Below are 26753 nucleotides of genomic sequence, written 5' to 3' on the forward strand. Positions count from 1 at the left end.
GATCTTGCTCCCACCCAATTGCCTCATTTCACGAAGCAATTGGCTGGGAGTTCGATCACCCAACGTTAAACCTGCCAGCAAGTGGTCTAATTTTGCCGACTCGCTTGCCGACAGGCGCCTGATCAACTCGCTCTTGAGCTGTACGTACGATGTCGACTTCACCACGTCGGACACCAGAAGTATGGACTCTTCGTCCAGGCCGACCACCGCGTAGTTGAAACGGGTCGCGTCCGATGTGATGCCGGACATTTGGAACTGTGCTTCCAAATGCACGAACCACAGTTCGGGGTTCCGCCGCCAAAACGGAGGAACGCGTACGGCGAGGGCGGTCACTTGCGGGTCCGATGGGCCTGCCGTGTCTTTATTGTCAAAAGACATTTTTCTTACAGAGAAGTACGAGATTGAGATGTAAACGCGGTGAGTTTATACTGAAACGCGGTGAACTTTACACCGACACGGCAGGTCGCACCCACAAATGCACGCACGAAACGAGAAAAAACGAAGCGGACGCTATCCAGCGCAGACCAAAAACACCACCAATGAGAATGGAGGACTCGCGATGCTAAACACCTGCACGCCGTCTCTTGCAGCGATTTCAATTTTTTTATTACTATTTTTTTTAACTGAATAAATAAATAAATATTATATATAAATGAATAATAATTTCACTTAAGTATAACTCCTTGACGGCGGCGCTGGTCGAGTTTGTCGGCTGTAGCTGCGGCGTTGGCGGTGCTGGGGACGTCCGTTTGTTGCTGTTGTTGATCGTTGTGGCAATGATGACTAGTCCGGTGCGTGAAAGGTGTTGTGCAGGAGGGCGTGCGTACGGGAAGTCGCGTAAAAATCTACTTCTGGAGAGGGTCCGACGTGTGTCGCGCAGTACACTGTGTAGAGAAGGTTTTCTCGCGTTTTTTCTTGCCTCTGCTCCGACTCGGGATGTGAAGATGCGACACGTTTTCGTGATGTTTACCACATCACTCCACACTCAACTGTAGATGCGAACGCGTGAAAATCGCTTGCCGTACGGTCTACTGATGTTTTGGAAGGATTTCTCAGTCTTTGGAAGTTCTATTTATGCCGTGTTGCTCGGACGAATTTTTGTCGTTAATAGAACTTCACCAATGTCGGCGATGGTGGACAATTATTCACTTTTAATATTGACTTAGAGTGAAATACAATTAACTTATAACAACTAAAACGGCGGCACCTGCTGAGGAGGCGGCGATGGTGGCGGAGCCTTTGGCTCCTGCTGCGATAGCGATGGTTGCAGCGGTGATATTGGTGTCGGCTGCGACGGTAGCGGCTACGGCGGTGACGGCGGCGGCTTCGACCTCTGCGGCGATGGTGGAGTTGAGTGCGGCGGCGAAAGTGGCTGCGGCAGCGATGGCGGCTGCGGCTGCGGAACTCTTAGTTATCTCCAATCGGTTGTTGCGGCTGCCTGCTGAGCGATTGTGCTTGCGCAGACTGCGATTTGTTGATGGGGATGATGATGTGCTTGAGTTTTTCAATTTTGCAGGTCCTGGGAATTCGGGATCTTAGTTGTTGATGCTGTTGGTGCGAGTTCCGGGGTCACCAATTAAGTAATTAACATTACTTATATTTTTATTAAAATATTTAAGCGAACATTTAATATTAATGGTTTTACATATTATTAGTCCTAATTCTAATCAGCGAACTCAACTCCAATTCTATTTTCCAAATCAAAAAGACTTCAGTGTTCTTTTTCAATTCCAAACTTAATATTAAAAATCAGTGACAGGTCTGAAAAACATAATTACTGCGATCTTCCACTCCCTTGGCGTGCTACGCAAAGTGGATAGATCCGCGCCATCTATATTGCTCGCACTCGCAACATTCGAAATAAATTTCGAATGCTGCGAATCCTGCCGCGCCACAGAACGATGTAATTCACTGCATACCTGAACGTTCAAATTCCCATCAACCGGAGCAAGTGTTTTTGAGAAAAGTACGTATGACAGACAGACACTGAACCGATTTTAATAAGGTTTTTTCACACAACTTAATCTTTAACAAGTCGGGAAACCGGAAGCTAAACGCTTCAGGTGTGAAAGGTTTTGTGTATTTCTTTTATTAGATTTGAGTGTGCTTTGGTCCATTAGCATGTAGCACTAAAATATGCATATATTATGTGAAAATATCCATTTTCAAGAGATATTGACATTCATAGTCTTGAATTTGCAGAAGAGCGACAGTTTTGACTTATTATAACATTACTTTGCTAGTAATAGTGCGATTTTCACCCAATTTGGCAGAATCATGCTCTATGCTGTAGTCTACATTGCTGCAAAATTTTGTGATTCAGGGTGAACTTAAGGGGGGTTTTCCTGTCAATTACTAAAAATTGTTGTAATGTACTATTATTGACTTTACTTGAAAAGGTATCGGTATGGAGGGTATTTCGGAGCCTAGGCACCATGTAGTAGCAGCCTTCTGTTTTTTAAGGATTTTTCGGTTGAGTAGTTTTTGAGAATGGGTTCGTTGAAAAAATGATCACTTTCAACCCCACGCACTCCCCACCTTTTCAACAAATGTCAAAAATAAGACTGGCTTCGAAAAGTACTAACCGAGACCTTTAATCTGATACCCCACATGACTATATTTGAGGAAAAAAAATGTACACCCCCCTTTTGGATGTATGGGGACCCCCCCCCCCCCCCCCCTTAAATTCGACGTAAAAGGATGTAACTCACTATATGCGTGAGCGTTCACAGTTCCCACCTTTCTACCAAATTTGGTGCCAATCGCTACAACCGTCTCTGGGAAAACTGCGTGTGACGGACAGACAGACAGTAAACCGATTTTAATAAGGTTTTGTGTTAACGGGTTTGTAGTTCTGAGATTATTTCCAGATGCCAGGTTGATATACTTGGAAGTAGGGAATATGCTAAAAATCCTGTCGGTTATGGGCTTTCTTGGCATATTATACATACAAGTATACCATACCAAGTAAAAGGGAACAATAGTTTTTCTAGGACGCAATGCAACTTCCCCTTAATAATAATGATATTATTAGTACCATGAAGTATGACCAATATTGATTTTATCCCAACGAGTAGAACCTATTCCTCGATATCTGAGGATTGAAAACAGCGCAATAAAAGCTGAAAAATCGTTTCAACTCGTTGTCTTTTACCCGTGAATGAAAGAAATAATGGAAAGTCCAAAGTTTTATGTGCACGAGTTTCAATTTTTGTTATCATTAACCAATCATGACAACGTGGTCGTTATCCCCTCGACGCATGTTCCATACTCCTCATACATTTCCCAATTAATATGCACTTACCGCACAGACTCTCAACAGATAACAATTGATATTAATAGCTCACTTCGTTATCTATTAGCTCACAACCTCAACAGATCGAAAGTTTTCATAAATCGACCTTTGATCGTACACTCGTTGATGAATCTACCGCCAACAAGTGACCAACACAACAAAGACTATTTCTGCATATTAAATCCAAGACCTTTGCATTTCCCCAACAGCGCTTGCACTCCCGACTGTAGGGAACACTTAATTTCCGTTTATATTTAGATCGAATCACGATATTGCAAAACGTACACTCCTCACAATGTTTATTGACGTATAAATTTTTAGTGAATACATTTGTATATGGCGTAAAACTTTATTCCTAACTAAGCTTAATTCTAAAGTTAAGTTCACTATGAAGTAAAGGGTGATAGTCATTGGAGCATTTTTACGACGTATGTATATTGTGCAGTCTTTGCGTCCTGGCCAAGCCTCTCACTTCATTTGCAGCTAATTCCTTCTTGTTTATGCGCCAGTTCTTACTGCCGATTTGCCATCAGACTTTTGGTTTTTTCCATAAGAAATTCATCTACTCTGGGCCATATTTCATTTGTGGCCTTCCCAGCGAAGTCGTAGCAAATGTTCAGATTTTTGTAGTATTCGATTACGGGTTTCGTGCAAGATTCATATAGCTCAAAGCGCTTAGCGACGGTTTCTGGTTTGTCATCGTCCCGCTGAACAAGAGGTTCACCCGTCACATCGTCCTTGAAGGGGACCTTGGGCTCGTTGAAGCCGATGTTGTAGACACGCCCGCTGGGCAGATGAGTCCATCTGCCTTGTGTGCGTTCGACTATCACCTGCTTCGGTACCAGAAGATTTATTACAACGTCCACTGGGTGTTGGGCATTCAGCTGTTCCGCTTGAACCACTGTCCGAGGGAATCCGTCGAGCAGCCACGATTTCTTCGCAATTTCTATGATCCGTCCAAAAATGCATTTGATTACCAAGTCGTCTGGAACCAAGAGACCTCCTTCGATGTATTTCTTCGCTGTTTGACCCAACGGGGTTCCGTTTTTAATATTCAGACGTAGAATATCCCCTGCGGAAATGTGCTCCAAGCCAAACTTATTCACGATTCGCGACGAGATGGTTCCCTTGCCAGAAGCAGGGGCTCCCATAATAACAGCACGGAGAATTTTCGAAGTCATTTCCAGCTTACAAACGCACTAAACTGGCTGATCGAAACACCTCGTTTAAACAAACCCACGTCCAACGATAGACGCAACTGAATTGCTCCCAATGCTTTCGGTTGGAATCTTATCAAAAGCTTCTCGCGCTCTGACTCAAACTTAGAAGTGTGCCTGGTGGATTTTGGTCACTCGTGGATTTTCAATATTTATGATTGGCGCTCTGCGTCTGAAGTCTGTCGGGCCCGTTTAGTCGGATTGCGGGACGGACGCTGCAAGCGAGATTCACCTTAGAGGGAATTGAGATGCAGATGGAAGTCAAGTTCACTAGATTTGCTAAAGTCGGATACGTTTCAAATACCGTCCTAATAATTCTATCAAGACAACAGGTGGTTTTGGGCAGCAAACAGCCACTGCTATCAAGAGATACATACCAAATACAAAGCCTCCCCTCCTCAGAATCTTTACGGGCTTGAAAACATTAGCATGATAAGACTATCTTCACTCAATAAAACTCGTCTTATTCTCTGAATTCAGACAAAAGTGGAACTCGCGAGCAGTTCACAGTACGCACAAGGCAGGAGTAAAGTCAAAGATCGGTAACTTTCTTAATACTAAAGACCCCGGACGGGGAAGACAGGTTACTTGGAAATAGAAATAAACAACAGTGAAGGTAGGAAAAAGTGGACTCCTTGGGGAACAGACGCTCTTATACAATTGGTTTTTGTCCAAGATAATAGGCTGGAATTACAGTTGACACCATTATTTTACCAATTAGTGTAGAACTTGTCATCTCCATTAAATATTTCCATTAGCGTAAGGATTAAATGAACTTGTTCTTTGATTATTCTTGAATACAAGCAATTCAAATAAAAAATTATCAGTGGATTCGACATTTATTCGAAATTTACATGTTCGAAAGTGAAGAATGTCAACTGACAAGCTATAAACCGGCTTCGAAATGTCAAGAGTGAAAATTCGCCATCTTAAATATTTTCCAGTGGTTTACGGAGGGACATCCGTTTGAGGAATAAATTCCGTTCTCGATACAATAATCTGTATAACTTTAAAATACTAACAAGTAGACAAAGGATACCTGGCAACATCGAGGAAGTAAAGGATTTATCAAAGGTAAGCGTTGAGAGAAATTGAAGGAAAAATGTTATGGGATAACTTACGCCTCTTATCGATTATCAACAAAGTACATATTTCAATTGGCTAACACCGGTCTTTTTGTCTTATTTAAATATTTGGAGTCCTCCCGTGAAATTTGCTTTTTTGCTGTTCATTTGGTTGTGTGGTGAGTTATTATTTGGTGGCACTTGTCTATTCTTCCATACCCTCCTGAGACGACATTCAGTCTGCAAAGGTTAGCAATGTACCTTTGGTCAACGTGAGTTGAGACATTTGATCGGAAAAGGGAAGGAATTTTGACGAAATGAAGAACGTTCGCTGTGGCTTTTGAGAGCTATAATAATTTAAAAATTCATTTGTATAAATAAGTGGAGGACATTGCAGTAAACACAGTGAATACTTCTGTTGCCGTCAATTATTCAATCTAGTTAGGATCATGCAAGTTAGTTGTATTGTCTCTGCCGGTCGGTTTTGGTAACTTCCTTTAGACGTCTCTGGAACTTTCCGAAATGCAACTGCTCCGAATTATATAGCATTAGGACGTATTGTCGGTCTTTCTGAAAGAGTGGGTGTTACAAAGTGGGGTAATCAGCAATCTGTCACTTTTACCTAACTCCTTATGAATTCATGGCTAAAATGATTGATACCTTATACGTAACAGGAGCAACCCACCTGAAAATATCAATGAAGATTGTGGGCCGCCATCAAAAATGCTCTTTTCTCGGGTGCACGGCATCGGCAACGTCCCGGAGGGGCGTCATAAGATCTGGCTAAATGCGAAATCATGGAAGCGGATCGATTAAGGGCTGAAGGCTTTATCGATCGCTGCTCGAATTCCGATACCGAACGAATCTGGAAATGCAGTTATTTCTACACCAAGATCAAGTTGTGACTGTTCTGTGCTGATGTTCTTTGTGTGTTGCTATATGGGAGTAGCACTTGAAAAGTGACTTTCACTGTTACTCAAAAGCTCCAAGCCTTTGTCAACACTTACAATTGCGAACACACCCGTACAATTGCGAACACACCCGTACGCAGGGCGGAAGTGGCGGTGAATAGGTTACAAACAGGAGAGATGAGAATTACATTGGTAGCTATGCCATACAGTGCAATCCACTCTCGCAAGATGGCCGACGGATAGGTCGTTTCAAGGATACTTGGGGCAGAGCAGTGGAAAGGAGTGCAGACGTCTCAAAAAATCGTGGGGGGGAACTGAGGCGCATTTCAGCTAACCATGAACGATGGCGCGTAGGTGTGGTTGACACGCTATATCCAACTAACGGGTAAATGACAACCATATAAAAAAATACCTGTCTGCACCTTGAATATTGGTACTCACATTAGAAAAGCAGAGGAACTCGGAAAGAGCCCTTCGCGAGGTTCGTATTGATATTTGTCCTCTACAAGCTACTGGATGGTGCGGTGCAAAGAGCTGCGGCATAGAAGGTGAACGCGATAAAAATGACTACTTCTTTATTTCGGTACACCAAGCAGATCAGTATGGACTTGACATTGCTATCTCTGAGGGTTTCCATGATGTCATTAATGAAGTCTAGCGATTTGATGATCGGCTGATGACTCGATCTCGAGAAAGATGCGCTATGGCAACTACTTGATACAAAGACCTGTAACGTGCTTACCGATGACTATATCGTCATTGCGATCATGATCTTAATGATCATGTGGGTGAAAAGGTAGATGGGAACAGATGTCATAGGGGAAAAACGATTTGGAGCACTCATTGAGGGTGACAAGTGTATAGTCGATTTTGCGATCTCACGACATTGTATTGTCAAAACATGGTTTACCAACTTGTCTTCTCTTTTAGGGTGGGTTCAGTAAAACGAAAATTGACTATATCCTCATAATATGCCGTTCGCTATGAAACCATCGCAACTCAACATCGGCCGTTGATTTCTGTTTTGTGAATCAAGCCACCGATAAAATAGCGTGAAAGACGCACTGGTACCGCGCGAATTAAGTGATGACGATTTTGTGAGAAAAGATAAGAAACAATCTCACACGATTACCAACAATTACGAACGTTGAAGAATCGTAGAGAGAAGTTAGAAACACGATCCACAAAGCGGCCATGTAAAACTCGGGGTGAACAAGCGCGGTAAACGGTTTATCACGTAATATTTGGCTTGGATTGATTATGTGCAAATAAAGGTCCGTAAGAAGAAATGGCTTTACCATAAGTATCTCGCCGATGAGAATGTTAACCGGGAAGGGATCGCTGTTACTCGACCGGTCCATTACAAAAATCTCTACGCTAAACTGAACACTCGGAACAACGAGAGAAATCTGTATTAACTTGTCAAAAGCCAACACCAAGTCACACAAGATATCGACCACTTCTGTTGCGTTAATGACAAAAACGGTAATTTGATTATCCGTCAACATGCTGCGGTGGACAAATGCCGGGAATATTTCGGGCAGATTTCAATGGATGAGTTGGCTCATTCTCCACTTCCGAAAACATCTCCGAAATTTGAACCATTTCCACTTGTGAGCGCCATAAAAGTCGAAGAACCAATAAAATGAATAAAATTGGGGGATACAACAGGATCTGCCGACATTGTTTAGCTCTGGAAAGCGAAGACCTGGGACCATACGCCGTGGCCCAGGGAGTTCTTCAATCGGGTTATTGAGGAGGATAGAATACCATCTAACTGGCAAGAAAGCACGACCGTTCCAGTGCTGTGGGTATGCAGGACTTTGTTGATTTTCAGTCAGTATTGTGTTCTATGTAAAGTGGACTAGGGGACTGGTTTCATGTTTTCTATGCCTGTCCATCGTACTGGGACATCCGCGATCTAGATGTGGGCGTCCACGTAGCGAACGGTATCGTCGATTTTAGGCTGCTGAGCCTGCATTCAGTATTCACTGGTATCGTTATGTCACTCAGAGCAGGGCCCTGAGTCTTCAAATCAATCCATGCCTGAAGAGCACAGTGGGATTATGTCTTTAAGTGAAGTGATTATTTCCTTAACGGACCCATTTTCAGAAATTACCCAACCAAAAAATCTGAAAAAAATTAGGAGGCTGTCACTATATGGTTGTTCAAATAGAGTTAATAATAGTATATAACTATAATTTGTAGTAATTGGCTGCAAACCTACCTCTTAGAATCATGCAACAATGTAGGCTATACAGAGCATGATTGTGCCAATCGTACTATTACTAACAAAGTTATAACAGGTCAAAGCTGCCGTTTCTGTGCAAATTTAAGACTTTGAATGTTATTCTCAGGAAAGTGGAGATTCTCACATAATATATACATATATTACGTGCTAACTTCCAATAGGACAAATGCACACTCAAATCGCTTTATAGAAGAAATACACAAAAACTTTCTAATCTGAAGCGTCCAGCTTCCGGTTTCCCGACTTATTTAGAATTTACCACCACCATAATTTTATTCAGATTTTTGGGTTGGGTAGTTAGTTTCTGTACCTCCGCACTCCTCCCCTTTGCAACCAGTTTCGAAACTAAAACCTGCCTCGGAAAGTACTCAAGAACTTCATTGAATACCCCACACAGGCATGTTTTGTGATTGACGCATTATCAAAAGTTTCAAATTGAAAACTTAGCGGAGTGTAGACCGCCCTGACAATAAACGGCAATGAAGCCAAAAGTACTGTTGAGACTAGTGGCGTAACACATCATAATCACATTCGAAATGAGGATATCCGCAATCGATATGGGGTTGCACCGATCGTGGAAAAATTGCGAAAAATATATATTCGATGGTATAAATTCGCGTTGACGAGAACTCACTTGTTAAGATTGGTCCGAACACGACCAAAAGAGATGGGAAACGACCACGCGGACAGAAACAACGACGACTTGATACTCTGGATGGTGAATTGAGTGATTTGCGACTCCATCCAGATCAGGCTTTGACCGAGCAGAATAACGAAATCTATCGTGACGAGCTAACCCTGCTTCTGAACAAGACAAAGGCTGAGGAAGAAGATGCTTTCTATGAGCAGAAGTAGCCCCTAAAACTGACAATGTGATCGCGATGAGTGATGATGAGAGCTGCAGGGTTGGCGCGGACATAAGATGATCGTAAAAATAATGGTGGGAGGCTTTCTGCAGCGTCTATTGCTTCGTCATTGGTTGCAAATTGTTCGAGCACAGAGGCTGCTATAAGGTCAGCTGAGTTTCAAACAATCGACAGCGTACGAACAATCAGATTAACATTTTGGTGTGGTTGCAAGGCTTTAAATCGTTCGGAGAGGAACGTTAAAGGTCTATACTTCATTCACGTTAAAGGTCTATACTTCATTCACGATGACGAGCAGCTGAAGAGATGAAAGAAACCGTATCACATCCGATCAAGTTTCGCCTTTTGTGAATGAAATGACTAATCACCGTAACATGTGGGTACCTTTGCCAAAGTAACAAAATTATCTCGGCAACTAACGCATTCAAATGGAGTTAAGCCGCTGAGCTTCATAATCCCTTCGCTGCTACTTCCATCTATACAGAATGGCAATCCGAGATTTTTCTAAATGAGTGGAAGAAGGAAATGATCATTAAGATTCTGAAAAGGGCGCTCGCCTTGAGAGCGACATTGGAAAGGTATCTGCGAGCTCCCTGCCACCACAAAGTTAACTAAAATAACCCTGGAATGTATCAAGGAACATCTCGAAAGCTTGATCGGCAGAGAGTAGGCTATTTTCCACACTGGATCCTCCTGCATTGACCATATCAACACCCTGCAGATTATGTATTATGCGCGGAAGAGGCGAGGAATTTAATGGACCATAACATCTTTCCTCAAACATCGCGACTATGGTGACGACATCTGTTTGCCGTCCTACCGAGGACCCTAGTCAATTGGCTCTGGATTTGGAGGGAGGGGCAAATAGAATCGGAACGCCAACAAAACCAATATTTTCAGTTTGATGACTCGATGGCACGCAATTATGGTTGCCGCGCTATACACCACCAAAAGATAAATAGATACCATACATATATATGTATATTTCTGTTTTTTTTTTTTAATTGTACCTAAATATTCTTAAAATTATTCAAATATCCTGTTAATTTGATAACTAATTTTTCCACAGACTTAATGAAATGTTGAGCAGTTTGAAGTTAATTGAACCATGAACAGCGATCTTATAGTGAAATCTCTGTGTTTTCACGGGCAACCTCTACAAAAGATTTGGGAAGGAGAGCGTGGCAACCATGATTTGCCCCGGCTGGGAATCGCGAACCCCGACTATTCTGTTTACATGGCGCGGCAGAAAAATTTAACGTTCCAAGATCGTGCCAAACGCTTGAAACTCCATCAATTCGTAGCACGTAATGCATCTATCCTTTTCGACAGTAAGCTTATTGAAGACATGCCCTCGGCGAAACGTAGAGAAAAGCCTAACGGTAAGTAGAAAAAAGTATTGTTTCACTTGAGTTATACAATAAAAAAATATTTAAGCGTTTCCGGTTGTGATGCCACCATATGAGGCATTTCTGAGCAAGTCTATTGATAAATCAAAGCACGTGGCCGAAATATTAGAGGTAATTTTTATTCGGTAGTATATTTGCGCGAAGTGAGTTATTGGTTTACAGGTAATACAACCTGGCGATATCATATACGGGATGGTTTTGTCGCGAACAGCTTATGGTGTTGTGGTAAAAGTTTTATGTACCGGGGAGCCGGTGTTTCGATATTTAGCTGATATTACAATAAAGGTGAGGGTTTTCTAGGATGCATTCATCATGCTTTAATTCTAATATTTTCCCAATTATAAGGCATATGTTGTGACCCAAAACCTAGTGCCAGCTTATGATAAAAAAGGCAATCCCAAAACATATAATGCAAACGATTATGTTTGTTGCGAGGTTTTAGATGTTTCAGCCGACGCAGATCGAATGGTGCTTGGAATGAAAGGTGCACTGACTATCGACGCTAAGGCTCCATTGGGATTAATAACGGCCGAGCAAATGCCTGAATATTATAAGTACCGAGTTGGACATATTCACATAAGAAAGTTAGGATAACCGGTTGATTTTCAGGATGTTCACGGCGAATGATGAAGCTACGGTGGAAGACTTATTAGGAAAGTCAAAAGCGTTTCAGAATCCAAATTGTGTTGACCTTCTATTTCAGGAAAGTGGTCTAGACCCTAATGAAATTTATAGCAATATACCAGCTTTAAAAAATCGTTTCCCACAACAAGAATATGCCACTGAACTGCGGCAAATCCAGGCGAGTAAGTGGGCTTTTCGTTCTGTGGCAGATGGCATCGAACATTTTAAAGTGGGGCGTCATTCAGAAGCATTTCAATGTCTGAATAAGGCCCTTAGTATTGACCCTCGCAACGTGGAAGGGTTGGTTGCCCGTGGTGCTTTGTATGCAAACAGCGGATCATTTAAAAAGGCGGTCGATGATTTCGAAACTGCTTTGAAACTGAACCCTTACCATGCAAATGCCCGAAAATATATGGGTGAAACGCTTGTTGCGCTTGGTCGAAGTTACGAAGAAGAGAGCCGTGTCGATGAGGCTCGTAAAGCTTACATGGACTGTTTGAATATAATCCCACATCATGAGGATGCTAAGAGCTCACTAGACTTCCTCAATAGTAAAACTGGTCAAGGAAAGCAATTAATAGATGCTAATGAGTTAGCGTTACCTGGTAAATAGCATTTTACTCTTATATTCGGCTTTTTCATATTTTTCGAATAAGCATTTTCAGGAACCATAATCAAGAAGGAAGTGGAATCGAAGAAGGACAGAAGTTCCAAGAAGAAAAACAAAAGTCGCAAGCGAAAAGATTCGTCAAGTACATCATCGAGCAATGATTCAAGTGACTCCGAATCGAATAGTTCAGAGTCGTCTACTACAAGCGATTCTTCAAGTTCATCAACAGGTTGGTTTAAAGTAGCTGAAAAAAATTAACACTTAGTACAATCTGCATAAATACAAATGTTCTCATTCCTGCTACATTAGTTTCGAATTTAGTTGAATTAAATATTTCCTAATATGCTGAAAAAATTTTAGGTTTCAACTGGATATTGATGTTGAAAATAAAATATGAAATGATGATTTATTAAAATGAATGTAAAACAATATGTAGAATGTAAAACAAATAGCGAGAAAAATACTATTTGCACATTTCTATAAAAGCATGTAGAAAGGAGCCAGAAATCGTATGACTCGTGTAGTGCAACATTGACGCATGAACGTCACACGATATAGTCACAGTCGTCACGACGAACAAGGTTGAGACAATAATTTTGAAATAGCAGACATTTTGAATGTGTTGGAGCATTTTTAGTTTTATCCAATTTCTGCTATTAGTGTTTGACACTTAATTTATCTATTAAGTGGGGAAATTTCACTTTGTTTACTCGTAGATTCGGAATCATCAGAAGATCCATCGTTTAAAAGTAAAAAGAAAAATCACAGCCGAAAAAAATCACTATCACCGCTTAGTAAGCGCATGGCTTTGATGGACGAGCAACATCCACAATCGTGCACGACTCGTTATCAGTTCAATCAACCCTTTCATCTGGCAAACACTTCTTCGGCTTCGGGTCAAGATGATTATGATTCAAAAGTATATTCGCCGGCTCGCTTCGTGCCTTTATTAATTTATTTTTTTTATTAACTATGTTTTTTGGCTATACCGAATTTTCAGGTTCGCAATTTCCTAAACATGACAAACGAAGATGAAGACTATGAATCCAGAGTTCGGAAATTAATAGAAGAGGCGTCAAAGCACAAAAAAGATCGAAAGAATGACGAAAAGTCGAAGAAAAAAGACAAAAAGAAACAGAAAAAAATGAAAAAAGAAAATAAGAAGGAAAAACGTCGTAAGGAAAAATCAAAGAACAATTCTGATTTATCGCAGTTGGAAAATATGGAATTAAAGGAGGCGTTGAAGTTCGTATTTGCCCTTGAATATCAGTGGATATCTGCTTTCTAACTTATCTTTGCTTGCAGGATTTTGAAAACGCTTCCAGTGCCTGGTTCGGGGGGAAAATCAATACAGGATGATCTTGAAGAATGCCAGAAATATGAACAGATTGTGGACCTGTTGCAAAAGTAAGTAGTCTTGCATATCAATTTTTCAGTTTGTTGTCTTTCAGTTGTTCAGATAAAAACACTTTTTAAGAGGGTAGATTGCTCATCAATATTAGAATTCTCAGGTGGTTTGTTCAAATTTTCTGTCATCTGCATAGCAAGAAAGTTGGAGGGTAGCCAGATCGCGGAAATGATCTGTATTGAATTTGGTGGGTGATGATTTGTGTGTCTTCGAGCAAACGCAATCGTGACAGGCAGCAGAGTAAGTGAAATCAGATCATGATCTGCTTACAGGACGGGCCGGCACTTTTTTGTTATACATATTCAGAAAACAACTCCTAAAGTTGACTATATGGAGGGTCCGAATAATAACGAAATGATGAAACAGAAATCTGCAAACATTCCACTGTTATAATTACGGTCACCAACACCATGCCTCCTCAGCATATGACTGAGGAAGGTGTTGTCAGAGATCAGCCTGGCATTCAAACCAATCCTCGGACTCACAATGGTCACATAATGGTTTAAAAAGCATTGAAAGCTTTTGTGAAGAAGAAAAAATGAAAAGTTTCTCTAAGAAACTAAAAAAACGTGAGGGATTTTTTGAAAAGGTACAAATAATGGACTGTTTGCGTTGGAATTCGATAAGTTAAAATTTTTATTTTATTCGTACGAGATTCAGAATTCATTCTTCCCTGATAATGATCTTAAGCATAGGGCAAAAATCATAAAGATGACCCAATCCTTTACAACCAAGAATTTGAGGTGGTAAAGTGACTGATGCAGAGTTCATCAGAATTCTGCTGAGAATTGCTTGAATTATCTTAGGTACATGCTTGCCATTCATGCTGGATCAATCAACTCCGCGGAAAAGGGCAAACGGAATGGCAAATTATTTCGACAGAGTATATTTCCAAATTATACATTTCAATGTCAAACTGCAGAACGCTGTTTAAAAAAGTGCTGATAGTTCAGCTCACCCTCTGCCAAGGTCAGAAGATGGCAAGTACCGAGTACCTCAGTGAATGTTTAAATACCTGAATGAGTAAAACATCTTCATAACTGGTAGATAAACCAGATAATTGATTGATGATGATTGATTGTTAGCTTTGATTCCTTGGCAGACACAATTGGGTTTTAATTACTAGGGTCCGGAAAAGCAGTTGAAATAGTTAAATAAATAAAAAAAAAGACCGATTAATTCGGCTGACATTCCAAGTGTTACTGCAATTTACTAAAATAATCGTAACCTAGAAGTAGGATAACTCGGAAGCAATTTCAACAATAAAATATAAGAAAGTTTTTCATACTATTGGAATCCAAAGTGGAGTACGTTTTAACGATTGGGTGCAAGAGGGAATTAGACAATATCCTTATTTCACTAAAAATATTTTGTTTGTTGAGGAATGTATTTTTACAGTAATAATTAGAGGTGGATTGATTCGTGAAGCATATTATCAAAATCAATTGAATTCAAGAGCAGGGTGGGAATTATTAGAGACCAACTCACAGGCGCTTTTATTCTTCAAAATCGATTGCGGGAGGTCCCGTTTGATTTATTAGGAAACGTGCTACTTAGGAGAAGGAGCAAGATATACTTTCATCAGGAGGGGCACTTCCAAATAATTTCGGGAACGTCACATCCTAACGAAGAATAGATTGGGGCAGTACGATGTCCTCCAAGATTGTCTGATTTAAATCCACTGGACTACTTTCTGTAGGTATATGTGAAAGAAATGTTTTATAGGGAGATTCCTGGGTTTTTAGAAGTTTTTTTTTCTAAAATTACAAATTATTGCTTTATTATTATTATTTCCGAATTATCACAATCTCGGCAGATGTCGGATTTTACCTAATCATCATCGTCATCCCCAGCGGCGCAACAACCGGTATCCGGTCTAGGTCTGCCTTAATAAGGAACTCAAAGACATCCTGGTTTTGCGTCGAGGTCCACCAATTCGATATCCCTAAAAGCTGTCTGGCGTCCTGACCTACGCCATCGCTCCATCTTAGGTAGAGTCTGCCTCGTCTTCTTTTTCTACCATAGATATTGCCCTTATATATTTTCCGGGCTGGATCATCCTCCATCCGTGATTAAGTGACCCGCCCACCGTAACCTATTGAGCTGGATTTTATCCACAACTGGACGGTCATGGTATCGCTCATAGATTTCGTCGTTACGTAGGCTACGTCCATCCTCATGTAGGGGGCCAAAAATTCTTCGAAGGATTCTTCTCTCGAACGCGGCCAAAAGTTCGCAATTTTTCTTGCTAAAAACCAAAGTTTCCGAATTATACATGAGGACTGGCAAGATCATAGTCTTGTACTGTAAGAACTTTGACCCTATGGTGAGACGTTTCGAGCGGAACAGTTTTTGTAAGCTGGAATATGCTCTGTTTGCAGCCAACAACCTTGCACGGATTTCATTATCGTAGCTGTTATCGGTTGTAATTTTCGACCCTAGATAGGAGAAATTATCAACGGTCTCACAATTGTAATCTCCTATCTTTATTCTTCCCGACCAGTGCGGTTTGATGTTGGTTGGTTGGTGAAGATCTCGCGCCGATCGCCGCCTGCTCGATCTAGATGAAGGCAGTTTGTACGTCTCGGGTCATTCTTCCCATGATGTCGATATCATCAGCAGAGGCCAGTAGTTGGGTGGACTTTAAGAGGATCGAACCCCTCGCATTTACCTCAGCATCACGGATCACTTTCTCCAGGGCCAGGTTAAGAAGGACGCATGATAGGGCATCACCTTGTCATAGACCGTCGTTGATGTCGAATGGTCTTGAAAGTGATCCTGCTGCTTTTATCTGGCCTCGGACATGAGTCAAGGTCAGCCCAATTTCGTCGGGATACCGAATTCTTTCATGGCCGTGTACAATTTTACCCTAGCTGTGCGATCATAGGCGGCTTTAAAGTCGATGAGAGATGGTGCAATTGATGTCCATTATCCAATAGTTTTTCCATCGCTTGCCGCAGAGAGAAAATCTGATCTGTTGCTGATTAGCTTGGAGTGAATCCCTTTGAGTATGGGCCAATGATGTTCTGGGCGTATGGGGCTATTCGGTCTAGCAAGATAGCGGAGAATATCTTATAGATATTTTGGTTGTTCAGTAGTTCATCAAAGTACTCAACCCATCGTTCCAATATGCCCATTCTATCGAAAATCAGATTTCCCTGTTTAACTCGGCAGAATGAACATCGAGGTGTGGCTTCACCCTGCTGACTTGTTGGTAAAACTTCCGCCCCTGGTGCGGTTTCTCCCTGTACTTTCCGAGTTCACAGATCTGTTGGTTCTCCCAGGCTTCGTTTTTCCATCTGTGAAGTCGTTTCTTCGCTTTACCTAATACTAGCACTAAGTGCCAAGCATTTAGACTTGGACAATCCTATTAAAAACTAAAGGGGCGTTAGTATTAGTGGTCGGTGGTATGTCAATGGGAGAATCCGTCAAGTACTTCCCGCAACATCGAGCACGTTTGAACAATGGTGTACTTCTGACATCAAGGGAAACCGTGAGGGATTTACGTGCAATACCTGTAGCTGACAATATGGGAACTACAACTACTCGCTCGAGACCGCCCCACAACTAGCGGTTTCGACATCGTGCTGTCCATTACAAGAGCCCGACCCAGTCACCAAGTCAGACGACTCCGGTTATCTGTATCGGACCTCAAATTTCTCCTTCTTGTCATTAGATGGATGTCTATTTTATCCCTAACTGCCAGGTGTGGGGATAGCTTCTTCAGTGAGTAATAAGCAGTACTGCAAAGTTCCTGCATTTTCCTCACCTACCCCCTGAGACGCTGCGGTGGGGTATAGCCATTCAGACTGAAGCTATCCATCCCTCCTCTTTTCACCACTGGGCTTCGGACCGGCTACGACCGAGTTTAATTATTAATGTTACTGCAAACACATCAATCAGAATGTTATCGAAAACAACGCAAAAGAACCTTTGTCTATTAATGGAGGATGTTTAGTTTGGGTATTTTTTATAAAAATTTTGAAAATATTCGGAATGCAATTATCTTTGGATTTTCATCCATCAAAATATTCCCAACGTTATTATGTTTTTTATCCGTTAAGAGCAAAAAAATATTAAAATTTTTTGCATAGAATTCCATGAGGAATCACACATTACACTCCATATATCAGAGATATATCAAGAACTTACACCCTTATGCAAGAGTTTGAATAGTTTGCAAGTGTCTGAGTCGATTATACAATATAAGTTTCTGAAGTCTGAATGTTAAAAACAATTCGGGAAACCGGAAGTTGGACGCTTCAGGTGTGAAAGATTTTGTGTTGTGCATTATTTTATGTCCGGATGGGTCAAGTGGTTAAAGCGCTGGGTTGTTGTGGCGGAAGGTCGCGGTTCAAATCTCACTGGTGGCAGAGGAATTTGTTATCGTGACTGGATGTCGGATACCATTCGACTCAGCTGTGAATGAGTACCTGAGTCAAATAAGGATAATAATCTTGGGCGAGCGCACTGCTGACCACATTGCCTTCTACAGTATACTGTAGTGTACCGTCACGGTCTTGAGTGAAGTGCTCTAACACACGTCAAGGCCCTGATCCAATATGGATTATTGCGCCAACGATTATTATTATAATGAAGCTAATTCGTTCTGGAAAGTATTGTATTAGGGGTTGATGTGTGCAGTAGTTCATACATGGAAATTTAGTATTATATGTCAACTATTCCCATCAATTATGGCGTCAGCATTTATTTTGCAACAAATGTCAAAACTAAAACCCGCTCGTGAAAATACTAAAATCTTTCAATCGATACCCTACAAGAATTCATTAGTAGAAGAACTATTTCACAGACTACTATATATACTGTATATATGTACAATATTTCCAAGAAATCTTGTTTGAAGTCACGTAACTTGAAAATAATTTCTCGAGAAAAGTGTATGTAGCAGATGGGCAGCTGTTAATTTAAAAATGAGTTTTGCCTGCTATCAAATAATGCAATGCGATACTGCAAAAAACGTAAACACAACAAACAAGAAACCATATTCACCCGACAACGCAAATTAACAGATCTAAAGCTGGAAGTAGCGGGGAAAGCGACGTGAGAATGGCGTACCCCAAGTGGTGATGGATCCCCAAAAGATTCATCCCACACAAACTTTCGGGAGACACCGGAAGATATGAAAACTAGTTGAGTTTTAAAAACAAGTCGGAATACTGGAAGCTGGCGCTTTGGTTATAAAGGTTTTGTGTTCATCTTATATGAGAAATTTTCTACGGACATTTTTCCATTCATATATGGCTAAAAACCTAAAATACTCCTTCATATTTTGTTCAAACTACAAGAAATACGTACATTTTACAGACATAGATAGAGCATCTTCTTCTTCTTCTTCAGCCTTTGTCCCGTTCATAAGCGGGGTCGGCTCGTCGTGATCAGTTTCGCCATTTGGCTCTATCGAATGCCTGATCTGGGTGCAATCTCGAGGCTTTCAAATCCCCATCTAGCGTATCAACCCACCGTTGTTTAGGTTTGCTTTTGGGTCATTTACCATCGAGTTCGTTTGCATGAATTGCGTGACCATACCATCGAAGACGTCTCTCTCGTAACTTTTCCACGATCGGTGCAACCCCATAACGATCGCGGATATTTCGGATGTGATCTAAACGTGTAACGCCACTAGTCCAACGTAGCATCTTCGTCTCCATTACCGCAAGACGCCGTTCATTGTGTTTTATAATCGGCCAACACTCAGAACCATAGAGAGCGACTGGACGGACGACATTGCGGTAAATTTTAGATTTGAGACGTTCGTTGATACGTCGATCATAAAGAACACCAGTTGTGGAACGCCACTTCATCCATGCGTTAATGCGTGAAGCAATTTCATAACGCAGTTCTCCATTGGCTGATAGCGTTGATCCGAGGTATTTAAATCGCTCAGTTCGGGGCAGATCACTGCCGCTGACAGTGATTGTGCCTGTTCCATGGGGATCGGTCGTCAAAAATTCAGTTTTGTTTAAATTATATCTGAGACCGTGTCGCATGAGGCGATCATTCCATTTTTGAACAAGTTGCTCGAGATCATTTTTGCTATCAGATGCTATTAAAACATCATCTGCATAATCGTTGGTGCAACAAACAATATTAGATCAGCGCCTTGAAATATGTTAGAGCACTTCATTCAAGACTGTAACGGTGCATTACAATACACTGTCGGAGGCAATGTGGCCAGTATTGTGATCGCCCGAGATTATTACCCTGATTTGACTCAGGTACCCATTCACAGCTGAGTCGACTGGTATCCGACATCTAGTCACGATAGCAAATCCCTCTGCCATCAGTCAGATTTGAACAGCGACCTTCCGCTACGACAGTCCAGCGCTTTAACCTCTTGAGCCATCCGGACACCTTAAAGTAAAAGTATACATATGTTTATATAAAGTACGTAGATTGAATACCGCTTGTCCAATGCACCAATATATCTATCTGAATTAGGTACTACCCCAAGGCAGACTGACGGTTTCGTCCAGGGCAGAGATAACTCTTCAGACGCAGCATCATGAGGATGTGGACTTAGGATCCCCCATATCCTAAACAATGAAATAAAATGTTTCGTGAGCTGACTCTGTTTTGGTATTGATGAATTGGTATGTTATAATGACGTCATACAAGTTTTAGAATATATAAAATGTAAAAGTTTCACCTTAACTTGTGTAACTTTGCTAATAATAGTTGGGTTTCCTTCAAATTTCCCAGAGTTATGTCTTATGTTATCCCTTATGCAAGTGCCAGCATGAATTTAAGTGGGGTTTTTGACAAAATTTTTAAATTTGTTAATATTAATTTTATTTGTGCAGATATCGGAACGGGGTGTATCTTGAGGCCTAGATTTCGCTCAGATGCACCACCACCACTCTTTTTTTTCAAAGGTTCTGCCAAAAGTCCTCAAAACAGTTTGACTGAATATACAAGTCCTCGATTCCTAATCCATCATTAAAATGGGCTCCATATCCAAAGGAAATAGAGATTTATCTGAGTTTACATTCGATAGTTTTATTGACTGGACTTCCAGCTGCATCAGGTTAGGTGCTATGTCTACAGCAAATTCAGATCATGAAGCATGTATGAACGAATTGCTTCTTCATGCCGGGATAGGGCAAAATTACTGTAGAAGTAGAAATCATAATCACTGGCGAGCCCATTGCTGATCACATTGTCTCCTACCTCGTGCTGCAACACACATCAAAGTCCAAGTCAAATTAGATTGTCGAAGTTTATGATTATAAATGATATGAAATAGACTTCCGGAGCTCAGTCTTCTTCAATCTGTATACTACTGCTTCTACTACTCCACTTCACTTAAGTTCAGCAAGTAGAATTCATTCAATTTGCAACCATTGCATCATAGTTTCTGGTAAAACTTTAGTGGTCCTATCGGCTTTTAGATAAACAAGTGAAGAAGTTAGAAGATAATATAGTCACTTAAATCCACTATTATCACTTTTAGAAGAAATAAGTTGCATGCGTTATGTATGCATTAATGCTCTAAAGTACATATAAAACATACAACTGTCATCAGCTTCTTTGGAAAAATCATTACATCACATGGGAATGAGGGAATATGCCTATGTTTGGACAAAAACGCAGCTGCAGCCAGAGGTAAAATGTCGGAACATAGTTCGAGAGTCTACTCGAACAGACCCTGCAAATCTCTAGAAGTTTCTTCGGGTCAATTATCAGATATCAACAAAATCAGTTCAGGAGGTTGTCAGTCAGCCAGTTGCCGATAAATCCAAGTAAGACTCTGGCAGCGGCTAAACAGCTAACTTGCTAAAAATGACTCTGAAGACACAACTCCTTTTCAACAGCTTTATCTCGTCAACTAATTATTAAACCTCAGAGTCAGCACAGTCACTCCTTCCACAAACCCTATCATACAAGACGTACTTTGTGTCGTCTACTTATTGACGAACACTGGGCCGTTATCAAAAGTGCCTATTTTTTCCGAAGCAAGTACAGTGGCTGTCCACTTTCAGAAGGGGTGTTGTACAATCTGGCTGACTGACGGGGCTTCTGAGCGGACCGGGGCCTGCAGGGAACTAAAGGCTCTTATTACGGCTGTGACTGGGGGTGAATGTGTTGCGTTTGAGCTTGGGTACCGCGGAAATCTCGGGAAGTGTAGCATAGTATGCGCTGTGATGAAAGAGAATTTGTTTTTTGGTAGTAACGGAGACAGAAGCCGCCGCAAATAACGATGTCAATACCGAATATAACATCACGAAAAGATTGGCTGACGGAGCTGCTCATCGCAGTTCTTGTTGTCCCTGCAGAGCTACTTCTTGCGCTTATTCTTGAATTCTGGGAATTTGAGATATTTCTCACTGAGTGGAAGAAGGGAATGAATAGCTTGCTCCCAAAATATTAGTTTCTGCAAAATAAAGAACATGTTTTAGTGAAGGTGTTCTAATGAGGGTAAATTTGTTTTTGTTCCCAGCAGGTGAAATAGGTGCTCGAGGAATTCGTGTCCAAGTCAATAAATCTCTGTCGAAACCTGTTTCGGTGACTATTGTGAAAAGATGATTGCGGGATACTAACTTGTTTGGTATTATTGCTATTCGAAAACCTCCATTAAAGCCACAAAACAAGAAGAAACGGATGGGATGGGCCATAACCCATCGAAAATAAACAGAATAAGATTTCAAACGGGTCGAAGTTTGAATTATTTGGTTCAAAAAGAATTTTCATACGTCGTAATATCAAAGAAATGTTGCCAGATTGTAATATTCTAATGGCCAAACATAGTCGTGGTTCTATTTAGATCTAGGGCTGTTTCTCTGCTAATGAAACTTGAGATTCGAGGCGAATTGAAGGAATTGTGCAAAAAGGGCGATAAAAAGTAATTTCAAAGTCGAATTCTTTACCTTCCGGACTCCATTCAGATAATCATCCAAACTAGAGATTTAGATTGTGTAAATTTGCTTAGAAGAAAAGCAGATAGGAAGGCTGTTGAGAAGTTGGGACACCGCTGAGTCTAGATCTCAATCCCATAGAGTTTTTATTGGGAGAGGTTTTCCTTGTTTTTTTATGGTGATCTCAAACTGTTGGCCGGAAGTGTATTTGCATGTTCCTTGTCGTTGCAAAGATTGTAGCTAAGGTTATTCTAGAATACGTTCAAGGACATCTCGAAAGCTTGATCGACAGAAAGCAGGCTGGTTTCCACTCTGTATCCTCCTGCGCTGACCACATTAACGCTTCTCGGATTATTTTGGAGCAGTGTATGCAGTTTAGATCTCCGTTTTACCTGACATATACATATATGGAACGTTCTACATACAAGGGCAACTAATAGCTACTATCAGGGCGGCATGTTGACGATGCAAAAGGAGGAGAGGAATTTGAAGTTTAAAGCGGGGTCCGGCAAGTTTGCATTCGCTCGTGGATACTTTCTAGAAGACGTAAAGAGCTTCAATGGACCATGAAAACTTTTTTGAAATCCCTCGATTGCGCTGATGGCATCTGTTTCTTCTCTCACGGAGTTTGGCTCTGGATTTGAAAGGAGACGCAACCAGATTTAGACAGTGAAACAGTGGTTCTCAGTGAAACAGTGGCCACCACACTCTGCACTGCATTAATCGGCAGAACATCGGGGGTGCCGATTGATTTGTATTGTCTTGGTTCTCCCGACCGTTGCACTAAGTTTTATGTCACCCGATGCACCAACAATGCAAAATCCGCCTTCGCTGCTTTGTCTAGAATCTGGAAATGCAAATACTTCAACATCAACTTGGGGTTGTTCTACGACAATGTTCTCTCCGTGCATTCTGTGCATCTGGGAGCAGTGCATGGAAAGTGACCACTGTTACTCAACGGTCTCGAACCTTCCTTAACATCTCTCTCTGCTTTGTCATTAGTGTTCTCTAGCCTGAGGAACGAAGAGCTGAGTCCGCGTGTGTTGAAGTGTCAGTGGGTAGATCACACTATAAGAAAGTGCGACAAGTCCACTATCTCAGAGTGGCCGACAAACGGGTCGTTCTAGTTTTTTCGGGAGAGGGGATATTGACTACCAAATACAAATATACAGTATGCAAGTGTACAAAGTTTGCAGCAACTAGAGACATACCAGGATTATCTATCATATTAATACTAATACCAAGAACTAATATATCGTTTTCGCCACGACATAGACATTTTCTCTGCCGTACATCTCTAACCCCATCGTGCGGAACAAAACATAATTAGAACATATGTTTATATCGCCCTGGCTGTATTTTTCCGTGCTTTTCACTAGAGATGGGTAGATGATGTATGTATGTCTTTCTCCTCTTCAGTCTTCAATATGGATGTGCTTGTGTTCATTGGTGGGCAATTTTGCTCGTTCAAACGCCACTTCATCCAAGTTGAGCAGCAGATAGGATTGATTCGAGGTATTTAACTAATTCAGTTCTGGGCAGATCACTGTGGCTGACAGTGATGATTCCTGGTTCATTGGGATTGGTCCACAAAAACTGGTTTATTTAGATGCACTTTGAGAACATGTGACCAATTAGGCGATAATCCTATTTTTGAACAACTTGCTTAAGCTCCTCAAGATTAGCTTTGCTATGAGGCACTAGGAAAACATCATCGGCATAAAGCAGTGTAAAGGACACTGGACTTTGGGTTTCCAATTTTGCAGTCACCATAACAAGAACAAAGAGGAGTGGTAAGAAGGTGTTCCCTTGAGGAACACTCAAAAAGACACGAAACGCCACACTTTGACCTTTACCCTTCGGTTCATGGTAGAGCGATTTAACCAGCGCCGAGCATACCAAATCAGTTCGTGTTGCACAGGGTCAAGCGCTTTCTCTAGATCCAAAAACGCAATGTAAAGAGGACGATGCTTCTCAAAGTGTTTCCTCATGAGTAACTGCGCGACATGCATTGCGCCGGTAGTTCCGCAGTTTGTTGTATTTGTTCGATGCCACGAATTCGGTTGAGACTGCTGCGGATCAGAGGGTAAATTGATCATTCTGCTAGACCACCTTTCTTTTTCCATATTGGGAAGGTTGTGCTTTCTTGCCAGTCAGATGGTGTTCTACCCTCGATCGAAGAACTCACTGAGCCACGGTGTTGGGTTCCGGAGCACAGATACGGTGTCGTCAGGTCCTGTTGCGTTCTCCGATTTCATTCGTTTCATTGCTTCTTAAATTTCAGTGGCGTTAACAGGTGGAATTACTCCAAAAATCATATTACCACCAATGATTTCAGATGCATATGAATATGGGAATGCAGATTCCTGGCTTTAAGTAATTGATTTGTGATGTTGTCGCTTGGTAATGAATGTCGGCTGCTGATTGATGGTGTACGTAATATTCCCTAGTACAAGTGACCGAGACAACTGTCGAGTGCTGATGTCCACTATCGGTGGCGAATTTGTTCTCTCACTCCAGTGATAAGTCATCATCATCAACGGTGCAACAACCGGTATCCGGTCTATACCTGCCTTAATAAGAATTCCAGACATCTCGCTTTTAAGCCGAGGTCCACCAATTCGATATCGCACCATCGCTCAATCTCAGGCTCTTTGGCTCTTGCTACCCTTTATAAGTGTATTTTTAGTTCTCGGCGAATCTTTTTGTACGTGACGTTGGTATTGAAACAATTATTGTAATGATAGTATGAGGCAAATTTGTGTGGTTTACTCTTTTCATATATTGACAATTGTAGATTGTGTTCTTTTTACGCCAAGAAGTAAGTAATTTTTAATTGAAATTTTCTAAACATTTCTAGGAGACGAGAGCAGTCAATAACCTCAAAAGAGCAACAGTCGACATCAAAATTAGTTGGAAAATCGGGTCCATACAGCTCGTTCGAAAGAAATATTGAAAGGGATTCATCATTTAACTCTAATCAGCAGCAGTCACAGTTGTCCGCTTCTAAACCACAGTCTCCACCACCACCTCCGCCCGTTAAAAAGCCGACTACTCCACCGCCACCACCTCCGATTAGTATCGACCGACCCCGTCTGCCTGCTCCTATACAACTTGCTCCAGCGAAACCTCCGGTTGTCTTGGATAAATTCGGTTCATTTCGTTTGGCTGCGTTCGATGATTCAAAAGATTTACCCAGTACATCACGGAAATCAACATCACCGTCCCCACGCGATCGTTATAGCCGGTCCCTTTCAAGATCCCGTTCGCGGTCTCGATATCGACGTAGATCTCGATCACCGCGCCGATCTGTATCGCGTTCAGGGAGGCGGTCGCGATCTCCTAGGCGGTCACGGTCGGCCAGACGTTCGATTTCGCGACGTAGATCTCGTTCAAGATCTGTTCATCGATCACGATCTCGATCCGTCAGGCGGTCTCGTTCTAGACGTCGTTCTTATTCTCGACATCGTTCATATTCTCGGTCTAACCGACGTCGATTTAGTCGAACACCAGTACGTCGTCGTTCCAGGTCATATGACAGTGTAGACCGTCGATGGCGGGGCAGCCGTTCACGTTCTCGTTCTTATTCATCGCGGTCTGGGTCCAGAAGCCCTATAGATGATCGTCGTGGTGGCCGTAGACGCGGCATGTCTTATCGCGGCTCACGTGGTTTTGGACGCGGATTTAGAGGAGGTCGTGGTCGAGGTCGTAGAGGTGGATTCCGAGGAGGTCGAAGATCACCATTCTTTCGCCCTGGGCGACGTGGATCATTTGATGATCGAGAAAGCCATCAACGTGATGACCGAAGTAGTGGCGACGAAGATAGTTACAAACGAAAAGGTAGAAATCGGGACAAAGACAAAGACGGTATCGATGGCAAATGGGCTCATGATAAGTATGAGAAATCGAAACCGATTGATGCTGCTGAAGAAGAGGAGAATTGGGACGATAATCCATCGAAAGTGGATGCAATCGATGAGACTGTAGAAGAAATTGACAAGAAGATCGATCAAGCTCAGAAGGAAAGAAAGGAGGAAATTCTGCAAAGAGATAAGGATCTACTAAAAAAGCCAACACCAAATAATTTGCCATTTTAATTATATTTGGTTTTAATTGAATTTGTTTGGCATAATTTGTGGTTTAAGTCTAATATTTAGAGGACGTAATGAATATATCTTCATCTTTATTAAATATTCTTTGAAATAAATTTCTTCAAAATCGTAAA

The 26753-nt window shown here is 41.5% G+C and overlaps 2 protein-coding genes across 5 annotated transcripts; one reads left to right on the forward strand and one right to left on the reverse strand.

Annotated features, from left to right (window-relative positions):
* Positions 1-3577: 3577 nt before the first annotated feature.
* Positions 3578-5057, reverse strand: LOC119651021 (GTP:AMP phosphotransferase AK3, mitochondrial). 2 transcript variants are annotated; one of them, XM_038054325.1, is made up of 2 exons: positions 4890-5057; positions 3578-4727 (listed from the first exon to the last, which is right to left on the reverse strand). In XM_038054325.1, the coding sequence occupies exon 2, from the start codon at positions 4474-4476 to the stop codon at positions 3808-3810; it is 669 nt and encodes a 222-aa protein (XP_037910253.1). In that variant the 5' UTR covers positions 4477-4727; positions 4890-5057; the 3' UTR covers positions 3578-3807. The 2 variants fall into 2 exon arrangements, with proteins under 2 accessions (XP_037910253.1, XP_037910252.1); XM_038054324.1 differs by having other exon boundaries at positions 3578-4744.
* A 364-nt stretch (positions 5058-5421) lies between these two features.
* LOC119651298 (tetratricopeptide repeat protein 14 homolog) lies at positions 5422-26753 on the forward strand. 3 transcript variants are annotated; one of them, XM_038054820.1, is made up of 11 exons: positions 5422-5586; positions 10674-10986; positions 11042-11124; positions 11176-11298; positions 11359-11567; positions 11623-12242; positions 12294-12476; positions 12964-13166; positions 13248-13492; positions 13553-13654; positions 25389-26753. In XM_038054820.1, the coding sequence occupies exons 2-11, from the start codon at positions 10713-10715 to the stop codon at positions 26623-26625; spliced, it is 3279 nt and encodes a 1092-aa protein (XP_037910748.1). In that variant the 5' UTR covers positions 5422-5586; positions 10674-10712; the 3' UTR covers positions 26626-26753. The 3 variants fall into 3 exon arrangements, with proteins under 3 accessions (XP_037910748.1, XP_037910750.1, XP_037910749.1); XM_038054822.1 differs by having other exon boundaries at positions 11051-11124; XM_038054821.1 differs by having other exon boundaries at positions 5423-5586; positions 12303-12476.

This window comes from Hermetia illucens, chromosome 3, assembly GCF_905115235.1.
Source record: "Hermetia illucens chromosome 3, iHerIll2.2.curated.20191125, whole genome shotgun sequence".
NCBI classification, from domain to species: domain Eukaryota; kingdom Metazoa; phylum Arthropoda; class Insecta; order Diptera; family Stratiomyidae; genus Hermetia; species Hermetia illucens.

Excerpts from the sequence above, each read along its gene's own strand:
- LOC119651021 (XM_038054325.1), bottom strand. The coding sequence starts at position 4,476 with ATGACTTCGAAAATTCTCCGTGCTGTTATTATGGGAGCCCCTGCTTCT.
- LOC119651298 (XM_038054820.1), top strand. The coding sequence starts at position 10,713 with ATGAACAGCGATCTTATAGTGAAATCTCTGTGTTTTCACGGGCAACCT. Across the intron at positions 12,243-12,293 it reads TAATGAGTTAGCGTTACCTG|CATTTTCAGGAACCATAATC; the intron begins GTAAATAGCATT and ends TTTTCGAATAAG. Across the intron at positions 13,655-25,388 it reads ATTGTGGACCTGTTGCAAAA|GAGACGAGAGCAGTCAATAA; the intron begins GTAAGTAGTCTT and ends AAACATTTCTAG.